The sequence below is a fragment of the Puntigrus tetrazona genome, chromosome 14, assembly GCF_018831695.1.
Source record: "Puntigrus tetrazona isolate hp1 chromosome 14, ASM1883169v1, whole genome shotgun sequence".
NCBI lineage: Eukaryota > Metazoa > Chordata > Actinopteri > Cypriniformes > Cyprinidae > Puntigrus > Puntigrus tetrazona.
Genome location: NC_056712.1, coordinates 15,724,048 through 15,747,631, shown reverse-complemented (window position 1 = coordinate 15,747,631; position 23,584 = coordinate 15,724,048). Strand labels below are relative to the sequence as shown.

At 39.9% G+C, this 23,584-nt stretch overlaps 2 protein-coding genes across 2 annotated transcripts; one reads left to right on the top strand and one right to left on the bottom strand.

Annotated features, from left to right (window-relative positions):
• Positions 1-8,546: 8,546 nt before the first annotated feature.
• Positions 8,547-13,513, bottom strand: zic3 (zic family member 3 heterotaxy 1 (odd-paired homolog, Drosophila)). Its single transcript, XM_043258121.1, has 3 exons — positions 12,249-13,513; positions 11,180-11,343; positions 8,547-10,944 (listed from the first exon to the last, which is right to left on the bottom strand). The coding sequence occupies exons 1-3, from the start codon at positions 13,246-13,248 to the stop codon at positions 10,762-10,764; spliced, it is 1,347 nt and encodes a 448-aa protein (XP_043114056.1). The 5' UTR covers positions 13,249-13,513; the 3' UTR covers positions 8,547-10,761.
• Positions 13,514-18,807: 5,294 nt separating this feature from the next.
• Positions 18,808-22,749, top strand: zic6 (zic family member 6). Its single transcript, XM_043256591.1, has 2 exons — positions 18,808-19,994; positions 21,403-22,749. Exons 1-2 carry the CDS (start codon positions 19,034-19,036, stop codon positions 22,008-22,010), a joined length of 1,569 nt encoding a protein of 522 aa, XP_043112526.1. The 5' UTR covers positions 18,808-19,033; the 3' UTR covers positions 22,011-22,749.
• The last annotated feature ends 835 nt before the right edge of the window (positions 22,750-23,584 follow it).

Here is a 23,584-nt window from a genome sequence, read left to right as displayed (position 1 = left end):
TGTGTGGGTATAGCCAGTGTTTGATTTACAGGCTGAAGACTGAAATCCATTGTAAATCACCAGAGAGAAATCGCTTTCAAAATGTTATTACAGGAACATTTAATGTTATTATTGGAGGTCATAAATGTTTCACTTTTAGAGCATCTTGGCAGCCATTTGTGCAGTTTTGGCCGTTTGCCTCCTACCACCATGTTTTTGATGGCTAGATCCACTGAAACCGATCCAGAATATATTATACAATGACTTTGAATGTGTTATATACATCCATTTATTTTTTTCTTTACATTTTTGAGAAACTAGTTTCATATTGCGCATGTTTTTCCTCTAAGAAAAGATTGATTAAAGAAGCTGCCTTAATCAGATATTCTTCCTGATTCGGCAGAATGTAATCAGTGTCAGACTTCAGGTATTGCTGGGTAGTTATAGAGCTCACTGTGTTTGTTCAGTTAATGGCTACTATAGGCAATAAATTATTTACTTTCTGTACAAGTGAGGGTGGTAATTACGCAGCTGTCCCTGCCTCTTCTTCAGGTCCCAGGGTAGTCTCGATGGACAGCATGTCATTCCATATTAATTAAAAGCATATCAAGTTGCTCGTTTTGTGGCCTGCTGTGGGCAAACTTTCCACACCGAAAGGATGTTGTGTAGAATGCCGTTTAATATCTGTAGCTCTAGGTTTTGGAGTTTGTGTGCATAGCTTTAATTTTGCCATTTGGTATGCAACAACTTGCCATTGACTTGCCATTAAAATAAACGTAAAAAATAATTTAAATAATTAGTGACTCCACACAACGATTTCTTTGTTCTGCCAATCCTCTGGCCATCAAAAATCATCCGATATAGAGGAAATCGCTTTACAAATGATATAAATAAATAAAAGCATGAAAATAGCCAGCCTTTTTACTCATCAGCCTTTGATTACTTTTAATTGGAGAGCAATTTTCTATGCGAAAAAAAAACGAGTATGCGTGTGCAGTAAAGGAGATGACAGGTCTAATGGTTAATTGAAAAGAAAATGTGTCAGGCAGGAATAGAAAAATATGAATGCACGTCAGAATGACTGAAACGTGCATAATAAGAGGCAACCATGTCAGCGCAGAGGCTCTTCAATCTCGTCTGTCCGGTGTGTAACATCTTTAATCTAATGCTGGTTTCCATCACGTTTCAAAGCGCTAAACATTTTTACCTCTGAATCGTTTACTTTCACGCCATATCTACTTACTACCACTTCCCATTACAAATAACCCAAGGATGAATATAGAAGTATTACTTCTATATTCTAGATAAACATATATAATCAGTCACTATTTCGACATTCGGAACGCCTGTGAGAGTCTGGTTGTTGCATGTGACACGCAGACCAGTGAGAATTGAAGCTACTCAGACCGCAGCTGCTGTTAATGTATGTTATTAAAGGGTATAGTAATTTTTCCTGTAGTCTTGCAGTTGGGGGTGATGGGTATCTCTTAATGCTTCTTATTAAGAGACCATCGGGAGGGAAAATGTTTCTGCATATAGCCAACTGCGGAATTGCGAAGCGCATCAGGGCGAAATGAGGCTTTATCGTACTGTTCTCGAAATCGGTGCATGTGAGAATTGAAACATTTGAGATTTCCTTTTTAGATTTATTGATTTGACATACTTTGTTGGTGTGAGGTAAACCTTAAAGACTGTGACAGTGCATGTTCCACCCCCTTTTTTTCCCCATAGATGTACACTAGCAAAAAAGTTACTTGGACTCCTCCCTTGAAGTTTAATTTGTCATGTTGGATTTATTTATTTATTTTGATGAGTGGTCTGATGCTAGTGGGCAAGAGGAAGTACATCCGCTTTCCTTCAGTCGGATCTTACAATGAATGGTCTGATTTTTTTTTTTTTTTTTTTTTAAATAGGGTCCCACTCCCACTCTCAGGGGGAAGCTGGAATTAAACATGGATTAATAATTGACATGGATTAATCCTTAATCTACATGTTCTGTCTGTCTGTCTATGTTCTATGTTCAGACAGTAGTCTGCTGAACTGTCCATGACTCAGTATTAATAAATCCCACCAGTGTATTAGGCGTTTTAGACAGTTTAGAAGCTTTTACGCTTTAGAGATAAAACATTTTTGGCTGTGCTATCGATTATGATTGGTTAAGTTATTGTTTGTGGGCATTTAAACGGTCTAAATTGAACTTGGCCTGTCTGCTTGAAATGCTATTTTAGTGCTATCTTCTGTAACGCGGTTTTTAAGAGGACGGAGAAAAAAAGTTTCTGTTAAAACAGAGGGCAGTGTTGTGGAGAGACAGATCACACGTTCGGATGTGAAATGCTGCAAAGCTCTTCAATGCAAACACGTACACAGCGTCGTAAACCGCATCGATAGGAGCTTGGGACAAATGCAGAGAATTATTTGGAATTTTAAACGGGCCTGTGAAGTGCAAACGAGTTTAAAAAGCACCAAGCACAAAATAAATCACTGTATACATCGAGGCCTTTTTAATTCAGTAATTATAAAAATGTTCTGTGAATGTAGCATGAACATTAGCCCCCTTCTGAGCTATTATGCTGGCTGTCTGGTGTTGCAATTTTACACTTCACTGACTCCGACAACCAGTCTACTTGAGCCCAAATGCCCCAGATTTCACCTTATTTAGGTGATGTACCAAAATCATTAAGGGCGCACGAACACTTGGCAAAATTAAACGAAACACGCAGACACACACAGACCTGCCCATCCTTTCTGGGAAGAAATAAAAACATGTTCATATTTAAAAGCAAAATGTAGGCCTGTATGACGAATTTTGCACTTATTTGTTTTTTTATTTATATTGTTAATGCTCGTTTTTTTTTTCCCTCCTCAAACTTAAAGCTGACTTCTTGCGCAATACATGCATACATAGCATACGTTTCAAACAAAGCGAGCTTTATGTAAATACACAAATATAAAAAAAAAATGAATTAGTCGAAAAAAAAATCTTCGTTTCTTTACTTCAGCATGCCTAAACCTTAAGAAATAGCGTTTTACGTGATGAGCGCTTTGCTTCACCTTCCTGTTCGTTTATGATGCAATCACTCGTCGGGTGCATGAATGGCGGCATATTAAATGAAACAACCAGACTGGCGACATAATGAATTATTAATAACCCGAGGAAAAACACTTCTGGTAACTTAGTGTTTAAATGCTGCAGAATCTCGCGTTTTTTGAAGGCGAATCGTATGTAAGCGCCCTAAGGATGTGAGATCTCGGCGGGCTGTATGACCTACCGTGAGAAAGACGCTCGCAGGTAAATGAACGTTTAGTTTGGCCACGGTTAAACTCTGAGACGACTATAAACTTTTCGTCTTTAAGCTATAAACGAATGAATTTTACTCCTCCTTCACGTTTTCACTTATCAAAAAAAAAAAAAAAAAAAAAAAAGCTGAACGCTTTCGAGTTTTCTGAGACAGGGAAATTGCAGCAATCTGACCTATAGTGCATGATTGAAGTTTCTCTGACATTCATTTCGAGTGAGTTCCTCAAAGAGTTGCCAAGTGAATTGTTAATAACTCTATGCTCTGACTTTTTTCTTTTTTTGTGAGAATTGCAGGGTTAAGTCGGGCTGTGTGTGACATTTATGACAAAATTGACAAAGTATGGCGTGACTTAAAAACTATTTAGTTATACAGAAAAAAAAGTGCATGTAATGCATGCTGCTTTAAAGTATTTTTGCCTTTTGGATAGATGCGTTTTTTGTTTTGTTTTAAAGCGTTAAATTCGCATTGTCTGCAAATTAATCTCGCTTGCATTTTCAGGCGCAGGTATTCATATCTATCAGCGTAGTAACTGTCGCTAGCAACTTATTTAGCATTTCGGTATAGCGATTATGTTTTTTTGCGTATGTTTAGTAGATATTAAACACGCAGGATATTATTCTTGCTAAACATGTTGTAAAGCATTACGTTGAAAACTCGCCGCCGCGGTCTTCACCCGCCTTCTCTGTGAGGTTAAGTTTTCTTTTCGTTGAACTTGAAAATGAATGAACCGATTTTCATTAGGCTGTTTGTCTTTCATGTGCGCTAACTCGATTTTAATTTGACGGCTTTAACTTACCTCACTGACCAACGTCATGCTTGTTTTCCCGATTTTTCCTGAAATCTATACATTTATCGATTTATATGAAACGTCGTCGCGGCGATATTTGCCCTAGAGGAGAAAATATTACCAAGCGATAACGTCGGGCGGTATTAGATACTGTGATTGCAATTAGTGTTTGTGTGTACGGTTGAGAAACGCGTGAATTCATCCGGACTTGTGAGTGAAAAGTAAGTGAAAACAAAGTATGTGATCCGTTTTCTGTAATACTCCACGAAATGTACAGATGAAACCAGAAAAAACAATTACACAGGAGATTGGCCCTGGGGTATTGAGAGGTAAGCAGCATGAGGGGTTGGATTGACTCTGGTGCACCTTTGGACCTTGCATTATCCTGGCATGAGGTCTCTTTGGCAATAGCCAAGCAATTTCCAACAGCACCCGGCCGCCCACCCCCTGATAGCCTCTATACCTGCGCGTACCCACACACACACACACACGCTTTAAAGTGTGCATAATGACTTTCTGTGAAACCCAAAAAGTGAGTAGGCAACTAGGATTTGGAAAATAAATCATTACCTGCAGTGTGAAGTATAGAGCTGTTCATATATTCTTTGTTTAGTTACTAATATATAAACTATAAAATTATGAAAGAAAAAAGTGTATGTCTTAACCAATTAACAGGCAATTTCTTTTTTGTTTTGCATATTCTTTGAAATGATTTAAGCTCCCAGATCACTAGCACCTGCTCTCTGGCCCCCTGCGGCCCCTGACCCTTGTTTTCAGGTGTTATTGATGCAATGATGGCCATAGCTCTCCAAGTCCTCTATTAATTTGACTATATACTCACAATGTTGTCAAACCAGTGAAACCCAACTTCTTGTAATCAGTAATATATATATTAATACCTATTTTTTTATGTGGTCACTGGTGATGTGAACACCATTATATGAATACAGACATCAACCAAAGCTCCAGCTTAACTGATCATTGTTGGCAGATTCACACGATTTTGTCTTTTCTCTTTAAAGCAAATTCAATTCCCCTGAAGTTTAAAATACCTCACGTACGACAAACATCACTTGTGAACCTAGCTTCCAGTTTGATTCATTTGATTTGATTTGCCTCCACAAATTAACATTTTCAATTTATTATATTTTTTTTACGAACATGTCTGCATAAACTAAATGTACAAATATTTAAAAATCGGTCAATAAATACAGTGAAACCGAAAATTACACCATGGCAGGAATCAGGGCTATTTTCTCTGAAGCCGGACATTAATGCTCTTTTGGATTGGGGAGAAAAAAAGAGAGGAAAAGCGTACGATAACTAATATTTAAACAGTTGTGCTGACACTGTGTCCCTGGTCGCCTATGTAATTTTTTACACCTGTATAACCCTCACAAAGTTTGTAAATGAAGAAGTTGGAAGGAGTGCGTTCAGTGACAGAGAACGTGTGGTGTTACGAAAGTAGGCTTTTTTTTTAAGGCGCGGATTGATTCACAGAATTCTTATTTAAACATCCACGTAGACTTTAAACCTTTACTTTAAACCCTCTGGAGTTTGAGAAGTATAATTCATCCTACCAAGTGTTTCACTTTTGTGCACGAGAACACAGTTTATGACGTCTCTGTATAACTTCTTATCGTCATCGTAATAGTAAGAGGTTTGTCCTTAAAGCGCCCAGAACTATTTTTGTATGTTATAAAGTGTCACATCTAACCCCCCCCTCCCTACCCGAAGTAGTCTAAAACATAATCGCATGGGTCTGCATTTCAATGAAGGCGTTTTAAACATAAGCAGTTTTTTTTACGCGCCGACTTTGATGACGTTTATTTTTATTAGGTTATTAGGTGTCTTTACGGTTCCTTGTTAAAATGGGCCCGTGCCTCACTGGAATTAAAAACAATAATTTCCCCTCTTTGGGTTTATTCCACTTTTTCCAGCAAATAAACAACATGCCAGCACAAGCTAATAAAATGTTTAAAATAAAAAGAGAAAATCTGTGCATGTATCTAGCCGCTAATATGATGCAAATTGTAATTTTTAGACACCGTCTGCGCTAACAACCCGCTGCAAAAAAAAAAAACGATACAGGAGAGATTAAATGTCCACTAACTTAACAAAAACGACGAGGAAGGAACAAACTTAATTCTAAACAAAGACACTTGTTGGCAGTAAACTCGTCTTATTTTAAGCACCAGGGGAAAAAAACCCTTAGATAATTCTGGTAGGGATGTGAAGGGTGAATCAATTTAAAGGCAAACTTTACGAATCATCAAGGTAAATGATGGCTCCAATTGCCTCGCTTTAACATTACAATAGGCTTGCGGCCCATTCAAAGTGGATTTTGAAAGGACACATCCTGGATTAACAGTCATATTGAGCACCTTTGCATATTCATCGCTTTTCCTGCAGGTGAATAAGCATCGGTAGAGCGCGCTGAAAAGTGTTAATTGACGTGCAAATTTGTCCCTACCTTCCACCTCACTCTGGTATTGTTTGGCAAACAGCGAGTTAAAGACAAATAGTCAAATTCACTTGTAGCTACGTAAGCTCTGGAGTTTCCTGTGTGAATACAATTATAGTCACGATCTCTATATAATTCTATGTATTATATTTTCTACACCACATCGCGTCTAATCGGCTATGTTTTCTTTTACAGTGTGGTGCAATTAAACTAACAGGTTTTTACATTATAGCAGAAAGCGTGCCTTTCTTTACTAAATTATCCCCACTTGTTCGGCGGCATTGAGTTACCTTCTGCATCACAGGGCTCGTGCGAGTGTGCGTTGATATGTGTGTGGCGATTATGTATTTCTAATGTTAGAAAAATGACCATAAAGCGGGGAAATAGTAGCTTACGGTAACGTGCAGCGCTAGATGCATACCGCCACCTTCAAGGAAACTTATGGGTTCGTTGTGATCGCGCACGCAGTTGCGTGACAAAAAGCGTTTGGAACCTGCTCGTGTCGGTTTATCCTCTTAGACAGTGCCACCCCGCTTAGCCAGCAAAGCTATGAGATTGAGTGTGGCTTCAGGGAGAGACTAGGGAAAGGACCCTAAATTAGTATTAGCCGGAGCGCTCATCCAACCCATAAACAGTTGAATACTTCTACTTAATGCTCATCTTACGTTGCATATTACGTAAATGGGTTAAGTAAAATGGATGTAAGCCTATTGGGTAACATTTTTGTTAGACAGAGTAATTAAACAAAACCCTACCTCACATTTCTCATATCTGCTTGTCCAGCATTTTATTGACAACTGATCTTAAATTCACCGTTTTACTTCATCCAGCTAAAAAAACCCGCTACTTTTCAAACTCCTTCCACCTGACTGTCGCGCCGACGTGCTTTCTAATCGTTTTCAGACTTCGCTATAAACGCGCCTGTCATCGTTCAGACGCGTATCGTTCGAGGTACCTTCTCGCGTATTAACCCCGCTACAGATTCGGCGGTTCGCGACGGCTTTTGGAAAAAATTAGGCAGGACGTGAAAAAGTGGAAGTTGCCCGTTCAGCCGAGCTCAGCTGGTGTTTCGGGGCGCCTCAGCAAAACAGCCAGCGCCATGTTGTGACGTCACTGCACAGACTCCCGCCGATGGCGCGAGGAGAGAAATGTGTGAAATAGAAAAACAACTGCGCTTGCGCAGAAATCAGAAAAGATTCAGTTTAAATGAATTTGTAAAACTGTTTATATTTGAAGATGGGGGTGGGTTTGATGTGAGGGTGGAGTCTATGGGGGTTGGGCTAAAATACTGCGTACCGAGCGAGGAAGGAAAAAAGAGCCAGCAGGTTCCCCCCAAAAAATAATGGTTGCCTGTATAGCCTTTAAATCGTGAACTTGACTCAGTGAAAAAATATTTTGCATGTTCACCACTTATACTTTTATCGATTCGTGTTGCTTTTTTCACTTTATTTATTTAATGTATAGCCTTTTAGGCAGTTGTATTTTATATGCGTTTTTTTGTCATTTATTTTAAATTCTGCAGTAATGTCTCAATTGATGCTGCACTGTTAGGTTATAGATTTTAATAGTTGTGTTTAAAACATAGCCTAATAAGTCTTTCTGTGTTGCAGTAGAATAATTAATGCGTTTTCTGCCATTGGTGCAACCTCTTGTTTTTACCACACGTTTTGAACGAATGTCTGCCAAGCCCAGCCTACATAACCGAGATCGAGAGAACGGCTTAGCGCATATCGGCAAAAAAAAAAAAAGTTTTCAAACTTAATATTAGCAGGGTTCTTGCACGTGTACTCCCCAAAGCCCCCAGATAGATGCCGGAATAACCACGCGCCAAAGACGGCTGTTAAGCCGCGTTAACGCTACACGGTTTCTGAACTTTTTCGTCCCTCAAAGAAACGGGATGCTAAGATGGCGGCATCTTGCTGTCAAGTTCAAGTGTGTCGCTCAGCACCGTCGGAGTAGGGCGTATAAGTTCACGGTTAAAATAGCAAAAGAAAGAAATGAAAAAGGAAAACTGAGGTCTTCATTTGTGACATTTCAGAATTTGTTTTAATTCCAGTCAAAAAACTTGTTCACATTTTGTCATAAATAGTTTGTTAAACAAACCAACAAACAATAACCCTACTTCGAAAGAAAGTACAAGATTTTGCTGAATTTTGAATAGGTAACGTTGGAGTAACATCGTTTGCCTCGAAAATGGCACAGTGACACAGTTCATCAGTCAAACATGTGCTTTTCAGGAATAACTTGATGCGTGACCCATTTCCACGAGAAAATGTCACAGAATCACATTAAGCTCCATTTGTACATCAGATCTGTGTGAGATCAGGGCTTAGGATACATCGAAGGTGGCTGAAATAAATCTTTCTTTTTAACTTAACGTATAGAAAATAGCATATAAAACATATATTCATTAAATTATTTAAATAAACGTATTTATATATCACGTTACTTACGAGGTACTGTATTTTTTTTTTTTTTTACGTTTGTTTTCAAAAGTAGTGCTGGTGGTTTGAAATCATGTTCATAAGCACAATATATTCATATGCATAATTTTAGTCTCTTAAAAAATATGTAACAATGCAACGCTGTAACTCTCGGTGTCACCGAACACATATTTTCCGTCACTTTTCCACCTTAAAAAAAAAAAAAAAGTTCTAGTACTCTTAATGCTAAATTTCATTCACACATACAGTTCCACATCTGGAAAAGTTATTCACATAAAACAAGCAAATGTGTAATCAAAGATTTCTATATGTTATACCACAGTATTCATAACAAACAACACGCTATATTCACAGAAGAACTACATTTAAAACAATGCAAACTGACAGACAAAAAGTTTTATTTTGAGATTACTGTTGTGACAGATCATTGCTCCTCTTTGACACATTAAACACAGACTTGCATCCACAAAGACAGTTCTGGAACCATCAAAAATGGAATACCATACTGATTCGAATGGCTGTACCTCAAACCCCAAGAATATAATATCTTTAACACTGTCACACGAGTTCAAAGTCGATGCATGGATGAAAGCTATGCTATTGCATGGTGTATCTGATCAGAAATTGGCGTGTCGATGAAAACACTGGTCAGTGGGCCTCGCGAATTTGTAAGTGTTCTTCTAAAGATGCAGTCTTTACTCTGATGCTAAGAGCAAATCAAATATATATATATATATATATATGCAACAATAAATAAAAAGCCATTTTGACGAGAACCAGAAAATCTCGATATTACTTCCTCACATGGCTGATTTTAAGGAGAAGAAAAGAAAAGAAAAAAGGGGGAGAGGGAGGGGGTGTTTTTATTCCTTCTTATACCGGTCCTCAGATGAACTTGAAAATGCATACTTGAAACTATAGATCATGTCATAATATTAATATAATTAATACTTTACGACCCAGATAAGACACATATATTGGTTAAAAAAGATACAATCGTATCGTGGGAACTTTAGAACTGACTCCCTTTTCATCGTTAAAACTGGTTATTGACTCAAAACTGTACAGTCTTGTTAGAAAACATTTCCATAAATATCATTTAAGATTCGGCTCCCCCGCCGATAATTAAATTACAAATTGATAAATATGGCATCATGGATATGTATTTACATCATTATTAACAAAGGCAACGTTATATTCAAAGGTAACAATCGTAAGCTAATACCACATTTCTCCACCTGAAAACGGACTTGGACAACAGATTTGACTCCATCAAACAAGGAAATACATTCACGAGTAGGCTATATACTTATTTATGATTTATTATTTTTTGTTCAAGTTCAAGACAAAGACTTTGGCACGTTTCTTAAGACTGTCTGAAGTTTTAACAATCAATCAAAAGGCGACGCGGGCGTCACCTTAAATATAAAACACCGCGAAATATTCTTCCTTTGCCATTTATTTTTTTTAAATATTTTTTTTTTCAGAAAATACATAAAATGAAAAATAAAATAATCATCTGAAATCTGAAAACTAAAGGAAAACCATTTATTCTTAGAAAGTGTTATTTTGTTATTTTATGCCTTGCTAGTTTTCTTCGAACTCGGAATAAAGTCAAATTTCGAATCCTGAGAATGGACGAGGCCTGTTGGCGAACTCTCATCTTTTCCTGTTGTTTCAATGCCATTTTGAACGCCGTAGCGTAAATAGTTTTTTTGTTGGTGTTGTTGTTTTTTTTAAAGGTTAATTCAACCTTTTGGTCCACCATTCGAGAGTCTGCTTGGAGCTTCAAACGTACCATTCGTTAAAATTCGGTGGTAGTCCATCGCCGTGTGCGGATGTGTTTTGCACCGCAGACGTGGGTGTTTTTGTCGGGTCTTCAGTGTTTGCAGAAACCAGCACCGGCGGCGTGGAGGACTCGTATCCAGAGCTAGCAGCTGGAGACGACTCCGAGCCTTGCGATTCGTGTACCTTTAAATTACAACGTTCATAGATGTATGACATACAGGCAGGGCGAGGAAACAACACGCTTTTGCACACGGTTACAAAAAAAAAAAAAAAGAAGCTATCTAGGATCTCTGTTATGCATTTGTGGACCGGAATACGTAACGGTATCCGGCCTGCTTGAAATGGATGGTCGGGTAACGCGTGTTACGTTTATCTAGGGGATTGCAACATTTTTACTTGATCAGAAAATGTCCCTTACCTTCATGTGTTTCCTGAGAGAGCTGGGGTGTGTATAGGACTTGTCACACACTTTGCAGATATATGGCTTGTCAGATGTGTGCACGTGCATGTGCTTTTTCCTGTCGCTGCTGTTCGCAAAGCGCCTGTCGCAGCCGTCGAACTCGCATTTAAATGGCTTCTCACCTGCAAGTGAGAGCAAACACTTTAGTTTTAGCAGTGTAACTTTTGTGTAACAGAGCGGGCGTTCAAGACAACTTTCAGTTATGTAATACGCCTCACGAAATGAACAGGCCGCGTTACGCTCGGGCTACCCACATCTCGCCGCCGTGCTTCATTTTACCTCCCGAGAACCTTTGCATTCGTTTTAGCGACACGAATCGCCGCGCACTGTCTTGTTCACTGCGCGGCAATTGGCGAATAATTTTTGCACACGTTTCTCGCCTGCCAAGCGTAAGCGTATAGACCGTTCGACAGCTTGCTTTGCATTTCACGTGGATCCCGAAAGGGGTCAAATATTTAGGCACAGATCCAGCCATTAGATTAAATGCACTTCGACCACTTCATACTTTCCCAGACCAGCGTGTTTATGCGTCCACGATGCACAAACCCCACGCTAGTTCTAACTTTATAGCCACAAGCATCGGAAATAGCTTCACGAACGCAAGAGGACGGTCCATTCACAAATTTGCTCCACAACAACGCAAGCAGCTTTGCATTTTATGCTTTCTGTGCTATTTATCCCCTCGAAGAGATGCAATCTATGTACATCTGAACAAAAACACAGTTTGCTCAATAGGAAAAAACAAGACGATGAGAAACTATATTCCTTAATAAAGACAAGATAAGTTAATCTTCTTAAACATTTGGCAAATGTTATTAATTCCCTCACGCCCATAGTTGAAGTAGTTGTGTCAGTGCTTTTATTGCATTTGTGTTCATTTAAAAGAAAACGCACATGCTGTTTTTAAAAGAATTGCAATATACGTGTAAATAACCCGCTGGAATATTAATAAACGAACATGTGTTTTACCAAAAACGGTTGGTAAGCAAAAAAAGAAAAGGAAAAAAAGCAAATACTATTGCCTTACCTGTGTGAGTTCTTTTGTGAATTTTAAGATTTTCTGATCTCGCAAAGATTTTCCCACAACCGGGGAACGGACAAGGAAACGGTTTCTCTCCAGTGTGCACTCGGATGTGGTTCACGAGTTTGTATTTGGCCTTAAAGGATTTCCCCTCTCTCGGGCAATCCTCCCAGAAGCAAATATGATTACTCTGTTCTGGGCCGCCAACGTGTTCCATTGAAACATGTGTCACCATTTCATGCATTGTGCTGAAAGTTCTGTCACAAGTCTTTTTAGGTCTGTTCATCTGATTCTCGTCTATCCACTTACAAGACATTTCTTGCTTAATAGGCTGCCTCATGTATCTGAAGAAGGCCCCCGGACCGTGGTGCGTGGGTACGTTCATCCCCATGTTCATATTGATAGGATGGTTGTAGTTATGGAGCTGAGCGGTGCCGTAAGGGTCCGTGCGAGGGCTGGCCACAGGTCGGTACGGATCTGGGCGGCCGAAAATGTCCCCGCGTAAACCCAGGTGCATTTGACTGTTTACAACGTGTCCTCCCGGCGAAGTGTGGCTCACGCTCTGCTCGTGAAGTCCAGGAAACAACAGATGTCCCGGGTTGTCCGAAATTCCGGGGGGCCCGTGTAGACTCCCAGCAGAAGCGGCAAAGATTCCATGCTGGGCGCTCGGCGGTGCGGTCTCTCCGATGCCTGCGCCCCTGTTTCTGAAGAGGAAGTCCCTGGTCGAATTGAACGCTCCGCCGGCGTAAGAACCAACTTGTCCTCCGTGGTGGTGTCCGAGCGCGGCTGCGTATCCAGTAGCTTGCGGGGTGAACGCTGACGACTGGCTGGAGGTGATATCGTGAGTAACGGGACTTATCTTGAAGGCAGCCGAGTGAGATGAATCTGCGAATGGACTGAGCCCCAGCCCGGGGTCTCGGTTTCCCAACTCATGGTGTCTAGGCGTTCCGAACCCCCCTACTCCTAGTGAAGGGAACTGAGGAGCGCTATCAAGGAGCATAGTCATTGGGCTCAGTCGGGAAAAAGCAATTGAAAAAGAAAAAAATACGAGAAACCCCAGTTTAGTGGAGTGCAGTGGGTAACGCTAAACTGAGCACAATTTCACGTAGGCTTCAATGAAGAAATCTTGCATTGAAAAACGAAAGGATAATCCCGGGTCTCGGTAAACGGGAGAAAAACTCCCGTAACTGGGATCCGTGAGAAAGAGGATCAAACTTCCCCCCCTTTCCAGGCGAATGATGTCCTTGGACTGATAAAGTCAATCACTCACTCCTTGCACATAAATGAGCTCGGGAGGCAGCTCTACGCTGGCCAATGAAAGCGCGGCGCTTTCTTCGTCACGTGACTGCTAGGAAGGGCGCTAATTGGCTGCGCGTTCGTTGATTGGCACGGTTTAGTATTGAAAATGGCAGTTCGTTTCAGTGAGTAGATTTGATTGGTTGCCGTTGGCGTTATTCGCAGGTAAAGCAACGGGACTTTATTTCGGTTCAGTAAGAAAGGCTTGTTTATTTCCCGTGCTTAGCACGTCAGCTGTTCCCAAAGTTACATAAACTTTCGGGAGTTGCTGGACAATCCATTTCTCAAAATACACTTTTGCAGAGCCTCTCGAAAAAAGCGAAATAGAAAAGAAAATGGCAAAAGTGACTTTATAAAAAAAAAAAGCAATTTCTAATTTTTCAAATGATCTATCTATCTATCTATCTATCTATCTATCTATCTATCTATCTATCTATCTATCTATCTATCTATCTATCTATCTATCTATCTAATGCATGTACATAGACCATATGCGTCCATCAGGTTTTTCTCTTTTTCTTGTTGTCAGTTATACGTTTCCTGAAGCCGTAAAATGCTGAAACGCATACATCGCACTAAAAATAAGAATGAAGTGAATATGGTGGCAATTATAACATAGCTTTTTTTTTTTTTCAAGGCGACAAAAAACCTTGCCATTTGAGGAAGTTTCACAGGGCTGCTGGTGACTCGCTGCAGGACACATAAAATCTGATCAAGTTCAGAGGCGCGCTGAGTGTCTCAAGCAGCGCTTTTTATTGCTCCAAGCCATTTCACGTTCTCTCTCCTCCTCAATCTCTCCTCGAGAGGAACTCCCTTTTATATTTCAGAGATTAAAAACCAAAAAATCTTTAAATCAGGTCTCCATTCCGATCTGGTCCTCCGCTATCACGCTTTCACTTTCAGCATTTTCTACGAGAAAAACACAAAAAACAAAAAACAAAAAAACATAGGGACCTAGTCTAATAGTTTTAAGGTGAGTAGCTTAATCTATTTTTATTGCATACGTTATAAAAGTGCACCGTTGACCAGTTGCATGCTGTATTCAGGTAATAATCTAAATCGTGTAAACTTTTAAACGCTTAATAACAAAGACATTTAAACTGTTTTGGAGAAAAAAGTAATTTCCAATTAATACATTTTAAGAGGAAATTGTTCATTGAGTTATTAGAATAGCGTATGCATTTTATATATATATATATATATATATATATATATATATATATATATATATATATATATATATATATATATATATATATATAATGTGTGTTTGTGTGTAGCGTAGTGTGCATAAACACCTATTTAAAAAGCCACAAGTTTTAAAGGTTACTGCTAGCAATATAGATATCCAGTTATTCTCCTAATCTTTCTGCAAGCTTTATCCCCCCCTCCTTTCTGCTGTCTGTCTGTCTTTCTTTCTTTCTTTCTTTCTGCCCCTCTCTCTTACTCTCCCTTTCGTACAAGAGCACACATGCGAGTACGCCGTATACCGCCGGACAGATTTACGGCAATTTTTTTTTACGGTTTCACAGTCAGAAGCGAGATAGCTACGGTTCCTCACTTTCCACTCTAGACGCAGGCCCGGTTCGTCTGTTTAAACGTGGACGCGCTTAATATATTATGTGACATATTCATTTCCAGGCGTGGCTAGGAAACAAGTTCTTAAGGACGCTCTTTGCTTTCCCCCCGTGCAGGGAATCGCGCAGTTATTTGACTTTAACTTATTTACTGCACTGCAGCCGCAATGTCGGCCAAAGGGCAAATGAGGGCAAGAGACGTTTAACTCAAGGGGGCCTCGTAGGTTATTTTACATTGGAACACGGCGAACTGAAAGGACTAAACGGCCTGTAATTGCACTGAGCAGAGCTGCATTTCGACCGATTATTTCAGGTAGTGAAACGACGTTTCGTCAGAATAACGCGATGAGCCCTAGCTCCCGCCCCCTTTGCTAGAGTATGTCTTCATAATTTTTTTTTTTTTTTTTATTCAGAGCAGAATTACCTGGAAACTGCCGAAAGTTGAACCCTTGAATACGACGATTCGGATTAATACACCATTATGAAGCCCAGCAGTGTAGCATCGTTCATAGATAGCATCTTGATGATTATCGACGTGTATATAACCTGGATAGCGGCGGTCGGTTTATTTATCCATTCCAGTTGTAAATCTCACATGAAGTCAATTTAATTTCTACTCGTGTAATAAATGTTAATAAACGCAACAAATAAATCTTTCTCTGCTTAGCAACAACGGATGGAAGTGACTCCGGTTGCCCACCACTTTGTCATCCTTTCATATGGGGGAGATTATATTATGGGTATGGTTTTAATCTTTCATTTTATTTTGAGACGGGCCTATTACTTGTGTTTTCAGACACGAGGTTTTGCGCGTCTCAGACACTCAAAAGTATTTAGCCTGTTTTCTGCTAGCTTTGTTGAGGAGTGGGTCTATTTATCTCAAACGTTTAATCAGCATTGAGTAATGAGATAACTGCGCTACCTTCAATTAACACGTGTCTTTATAAAATTTGTTAACTATGTTTAGCATAAATGACTGGAAATTAAATTTGTCGAGGCGTTACGCATCTGCTTATTAGTGAATGCAAACTGCTGTTGCCTGGGTAGACTCTTGTGCCCTGCTGAGTCCTAAAAATGAGAGAGAAATGGCGTTAAAAGTCTGGAGTCGTGCGTTTGCTCCTTTTTTCCTACTTGTATCTTACTCAGCTCGTCTCTGTTTTCCACCTGGTTCGCCCATCTAAATACATTTACACGTATCACGTAACTTTAAGCCGAACACCCGCTACGTTCACTGCAGCGAGGAAAACTTTTTCTGTAGTTTTCAGCCTTAGACCGAATACATCGTTGCCACGTTTTTACTGTTATTTTATTTATTTTTAAACGAGCACATGTAATGCATGGCTGCACTGGTGTCTTGATGTGGAAATGGAGGTAAGGTTACATTTGTATTCGTAATTAAAAACAAATATACAGTTATGCAAGAAGGACGAGAGGCACTTTACAAAAAAAAGTACATTTAGATCTGTAGATCATGCATAATTTAATGTTTCACAGTACTCCACTGTGATGAGACTTGGATTATGTGTTTGTTGATTATTTAGTTTGTGCTCCCAAAGACAAGTGTGTGACCTTCGTGAACTATAGATCCGCGTCCTCTGGTCTGTTTAGTAACCATTGCTTAAATTGACAGAAACACAAAAATACAATGTTCAGTGTTCTGTACTGTACCCAATAACTTTTCTTTTGTGATCATTCATGCTCTCTCTCTCCCTTCCTATGCATTTAAATGAGATTGTACTAACTCATTTATTAAAAATCTCTGATACTTGTTAACAGAGCATGTATAGAAATGCCTTTTGTCTTTTCCAGTAATGACAAAATGATAATAAGAAATTAAATCAGAAATCAGAGTTGCTGTGTGGCGTGAGAAGAGGCTAAGTTTTGTTTTACAAATGAATATCTGCCACTGATTGTTTTCTAGGCTCTGTGTTGGATGTCATGGTTTGGGAAATGGATCTAAAAACTGCATTGCAACTCATTACATAAAAGTATATATTCTTAAGTCTGTTCTGGTCTCTCTCGTCTTACATTTATGTTTGATATGACCCTGTTAATGTAAAGAGAAGGGTGTTTTAGACTGGTAATTGTTACTTAATTGTGAACACAGTTCATCAGTAAATATTGTCTTGTAATGTTTACTCTATCCAAGAACTTCACGTGTGGGAAGAATTATATTATTAAATAAGCCAAGTTTGTGCCCACTCTATGGGGGGAGGGGGGCAGCCTTCAGAAGAAATATATTCATTACTTTCTTAAATTCAAAATGTTGTAAGGTAAGTGATCAGTGTCCCCTGTATAAAAGTTGTGGAAGTTGTTCTTTAGATTCCAACAATTCGCAATTTAATAATTAAATTTGGGTTTTAACATGTCAACATTTTGTGTGGTTATTTAAACATTTGAGTTTGCTCTTTGGAAAAAAAAATAATAATAATAATTTGACGGTGCACATGATGCTGTCACACTTTTTACAGTAACAGACATCAAAACCTGTTATCATTTTTGCCTGTTTAATATTGACAGGTGCAAAATAAATAATCAAATAAGCAAATAAACTTACTTTTTAAATGAGAACAGGTCATCTTGGGGTTGTTAAGGTTAAAGCTGTCCTTTTTTAACCTCGAAAGTCAAAAGTCTATTAACCCTTGCATATTAACGTTATGTTGAGCTATTATGCGATATTGACGTAACCCTAGTTTTACTGTGGCTCGTCATTGTGCATTTATTATTATTTATTAATTCTATTATTTATCAATGCATTTAATTCACCTCTTAATTTTAATCAATGAACAAATATATTTTTAGATATTTTTTTTTGTTCTCAGATTTGCAACCAATAAATATATTCGATAAAAATGCACCCCAACATCCAATAAAATTAATCTCACATTCACTAAACAAACTGATAGACCTACACACGCGGAACGATACTTTTAACAACATGGTATATTTATATGGGCGTTATAATCGAGCAGTGCCCCCCGAATTTCCATGTTATTAAGGGTTTAACAGCAAATATTAATCAATTTTATATAAATAATAAATAATATTTTCCTTTTTTTTTTTTTTACATGAGAAACGGTGACGTTTCTGGGTTGGTTACCTCCAGCTAAATAAGCGTAACATATTGAAATGAAATAAATAAGACATTTCTTAAAGAAATAATAATAGTAGTAGTAATAATAATAATAAACCGTGTTTACGATCAACACCGGTATTATAGCTACGGGACCAAGTAACACCAAAGAATATTCAATTTAATTAAAGTTAAACCACAATATTAAATATTAAACGCGACATTGTGGCTTGAAAGAGAATTTTGATTTCGTTGCCTGACTCCGGTTATTTCTATCCGATGCTGAAATCGCGTTCTGAAACATTCGCAGCACAGACTTTCTGATAATTCGCATACACGGCATTTAAACATTTCGATATCTTAGACAACGATATCGCGTTCGGCACTCTCGAGTCACAGAACAGCGAATATCTGGCAGTGCGCGAGCGGCACATATCAAAGCATTTTCACTGAGATATTTGAAAACGGAGTCGTGCGGTGAACGCCTGCGTGTCCCTTTTAAAACAAATCCAGGGACTGTCAATCATCGCGCATTCCGACCAATCCCAAAGCACCGTTTTTTAAAAGCTGGTTTGCCTGCTGTGCTTTTATATTGCAGTATGGCCTGGTTCGGAGCATTTTACTACCACGGTTATTGCCACAAATCAAGAGGGCAAAGTGAACGGCATGGGACTCACACCAATCCTAACGAACCTGGGTCCGATTCCTGCGTCTGAGAGGTTTACGGGCAATAACTGCACGTGCAGATGATACGGCGGGGGAAATGGGGAAGAGTTTTGTAGGTAAATCGTAAACGTTAGAGGTTGGTTGATTTGCCAAGCCCTCAGCCAAGCTTGCAACAAAACATGACAAGCCTGTCGCGGTTTAGTGGCTGCCCTCTTTCTTGCGTCAACCCTGGGGAGAGCAATACTGAACCCAGCGTGGTGCTGCCACCTTTGGCAGAGGAGCACATGGGGCACCCCACTGGCAGTTCCTTAAAACTCTGCCCCTCGCAAAATTTGCGAGACTACCACGAGACGAGGGCCAGTGCATATGTTGACCACTCGGTTACCCATTTTCCAGACACTGGATACACCAGTCATCGCTTAGAACCCAGTCCTAGGGGCATTATCATTGGGACAAATCTGTCAGCAGCAGGCATGCCACCAGTAACTGATCAGCTGGCTCCGAGACCCAACCAACATGGCAATATTGGAAGGTACCGTGACCTCCACAACTATAGGGATGGCAGGAGCCACACGTTCTTCAACACGTATCAAGAGCAGGCCCACGGCTCGTCAGACGCAAGCCGAGATCTCAGCAGCCAAATGATGTTGGGTCTTCCGGGGGATCTTCTATCACGAACGCACCCGTACGGACAGACGGTCAGTGGCCCCAGGGCCAACAGCCAGCAACTAGTCACCCAGTTCCTGGAGTTCTATAAGCCTCTGAATATGGCCATGCAACGAGGAGGGGGCGATGCCTTCCTCAGGTGCTCCAGGCAGAACCCAAAGCACGAGCTGGTGTGCAAGTGGAGCGACGGCCAAGAAGGCACTGGCAAGCCGCCCTGCGCCAGGAGTTTTGGGACCATGTATGAACTCGTCACCCATGTGACGGTGGAGCATGTCGGAGGACCGGAGCACTCCGACTACGTTTGTCACTGGGAGAACTGTTCAAGAGACAGAAAGCCTTTCAAAGCCAAATACAAGCTCGTCAACCACGTCAGAGTGCACACTGGAGAAAAGCCCTTTCCCTGCCCTTTTCATGGATGTGAAAAAGTTTTTGCCAGATCCGAGAACCTCAAGATACACAAGAGAACGCATACAGGTTAGTTAATAATAATAATAATATTCATAATAATAATAATAATAATATTCATAATAATAATAATAATGAATAGATTGACAGGCATCAAACTTATAGAATTGCTTATAAACGTTTTTTCGAAATGTTTTTAGAAACATTTTTTCCAACACAAAATTACATTTATGAAGAATCGCCAGGACAGAAAAACTCGACAAAACGTAGACTACTGATTTATTATTTGTTCCCAAAGTAATTTTTAAAACCGTATTTTTGTAATGTTTTTTTATTTATTTGTTGCTGCTTTTGACCACGGGCTGTCAAAACACACCACGAAAAATTCATTTTCAGAATGTCTCGGCATATAAATTAATTTAGAACTTTGAACAAAATAGAATATATTACATTTTTTACAGCCCGCGTCTGACTTTATTTTGGGCTGCGATTAAAGCATTTATTTATATCAAATTGACGCTTTTGTTCGTTTTAACGTCTGTTGCTCATATTAGATGGATGGTTTTTTTTGTATTTTTTTTTTTTATTTCGTTTTCAGAAACTTTCGAGCTGGTGAGAAAATCAGTCCACAGGCCAGTTGTTTGGGTGCCTCTCATTCATGCAGTGAAAATAAATAAATAAATGCCGGGGCACCGGAGAGCTGTGACGTAGCGTTTACGCAAGGCACAGCTGAATCTCTGCTCCGGTAGAGTGCACCCGCTCGAGCTCAACTCCGCGAGCTCCGAGTCCACTACACTTCAGTGACAATCAGACTGACGTCACATTAATCCTTACAATGCTATCTACATAAAGGGCCACTTCGTCCGTTTCTCTATTATTGTTTAACCGCGACATATTATCTATAAATAAAAAAAAAAAGAAAATCGACGTGACTAAACTAGGAATTCATTTTTGGCTATAAAAATACGGATGGGGTCGATTAACAGAACATCCGCGAACATAAATAGAAAATATAATATTTAAATACACGTTTTAAGCAGAAATTAAAAATGAATCACCGACGCGATTGCACGCAATTATTTATAAGCGAATTGTTTATTATGGGTTATTAAAACTTGTGAAATGAAACTACTAGGTTTTAATTTATTTTTTTTTACTCTGAGTCAAGCTATATTAAGCTAAATCTTGAAATGACCATCTGCTGCATGAAAACAACTGACTGGGAAACACCACCATTTTTAATAATAATAAGCGGAATTTCGATTTAACGCGTTTTGCATGTACAAGAGCGATATCTTAAAGTTCTATACTGTTGAATGTTATCATCAGCACGCTTTTTTTTTTTTTTTTTTTTTTTTTTTTTTGCACAACATCCTGCATAACGCATCTAATGACATCATGCACTCAGAACTGATGAGCCATGGTTGACTGTACATCCCACCCGTAACTCGCGTTTCCCCCTCCTCTGCCCGTTTAGGTGAGAAACCGTTTAAATGCGAGTTTGAGGGCTGCAATCGGCGATTTGCAAACAGCAGCGACCGGAAGAAGCACTCTCACGTTCACTCCAGCGATAAACCCTACACGTGCAAGGTCAGGGGCTGCGAAAAATGCTACACGCACCCCAGCTCCTTGCGCAAACACATGAAACTCCACTGCAAGGCCTACGTCGCCAAAATCGGCGAGGACGACGAGCACCTCGCGGAGGCCGGGTCTCCCGAGGCGGCGGAGCAGCAAGACACGCCCGCCTCTGCCGCGGTGACGCGAGCGATGACGACTCCCTCCTTGTCTCCGGAGACGCGAAACGAGTCGGCCGTGAGGTCGCGTTTCCATCACACCTTTGAAAACAGTTTGGACTACATGGCGCACAGGCCGCAGTCCCTTTTGGACCCTCTGTTGCTACAACGGGGCAGCTACAGGCCAGAGTCAGTGCAGTACTCCTGCAGCCAACCCAGCCACGCTTTCGCACCCGGTCACAGAACTTTTGCGTCCAACTCACCTTTTCAAAAAAGTCTGGTAAACGGCTGGTACACGTGTCATAGCGCCGTGGACACCTTTTCGCCCAAACACTGTAACGGTGACATGTAATGTCCGCTGACGGCCGAAGGGTCCCTCTTCGTGTAACGCTGTGTCCCACAGGTTTAAATAGGAGAGTGCAATCTGTTACCGTGAGCTTTATCCGTTGTGCATTTTGTTCTTGTGTCTGTGAGACGTCGGTGACTAAACTGTAAATAGCTTACCGTGAAAGCAAAGGGGGGAAAAAATACGATTCATATATAAAATATCTACAAAGCAGATGGAGTGGAATATATAGGTAGTAAAAATAAAGTAAGTTATTTCTGCACAGGGGGGAAGAAAAAAAAATTAAATGGCGCAGCCTGTTATCACGAGGCTCTGCGTCAATGTGATGTGTAACGGAAAGAAGTGGTTTATCTCTTTATAAGTGATGATGAAAGTTAGTAACGTGAGTATTTTTTTGTAAATTATAACTTGGACTACAACTTTACACGCGTTTTATGTCACAGTTTAAATGTAGTTCGAAGATTATTAGAATTAAAAATATCGTTTGTCTTGATGTGTGTGTGTGTGTGTGTGTGTGAAGGTGAACCCAACGTTGAACGAGGCCTTTAACATAAATTATTTGGAGATGTCCACACTACGCCATCCATGACTTTATTTTATACCTTATTACATCAGTGGCAATTATTATAGACTTCACCCCCCCCTTCATTGTGAAAATGTTTAATTAAGATTCTACTGTATATGCCTATACTGTACGATTAATTATGCATTCGAAGTTTCATTAAAGTATCTCTATTCTCTTTGATGAGGCTTGTGATTTAAACTATGCTTGTCAAAGGATGCGTGCGGAAGTTCACTGTAACACTTTTTGGATTTTGTCTGCACGCGCCCGTTTATTTAACGGGTAATGCGTGTTTGGGCGTTTCGGAATGAAATCGCAAAACGAAACTCGAGAAGCCTGCTTTTAGTGACATTTCGTGTAGCCTAGTGTCAAAAGCAGTCGATTTCAGAAGTTTGATAAAGTAATCGTGTTCCGCGAAGGCGTTTTTTTTACGGCCGAAGTCGCCTCACCTTGAATGAACTCCAGCGGATTCCGAATGTAACGTTATTTTCTTTTCATTTTGATCTTGTAGACGAACTCTGTTATCACAATCGAGTTTGCTTTTAACTTTATTGCTGTAAAACGGCGGTGCGGTATAAATAAAAAGTGCAAGCAAGGATACAGGCCTAGGATGGCCCTGATCAGCGAAACTCCAACTTGCTCTCGCTGCTCAATATACTCATACACTGATGCTCGTTTTCTGGCTGCGGGGGCATTTTATTATCATGCGGGAGCTGAAAACGAACCTGTTCCATCAAGTACAAGTCGGCAGTGTAATGTCACTTCTGGTATCAAGAACCAAATGGCAGCCCACAGCTGAAAACTTTGCTGGCGATGAATGCAGAAGGAACCACACAGCGAATACCAAATTGTAAGACTGAGGTTCACAGCTCTTTCAGCAGACTGGTTGCATAATGAATCGTTATTGTGTATTTTTCAGTTTTGTCTTCAGTCTGGTTAGTTTGTTTGTGTCCCCCATGTTTTTGAATTCCTTCCATATTTTGAAAAAACGAAACGCTGACCTCAGTGATTGTAAAGG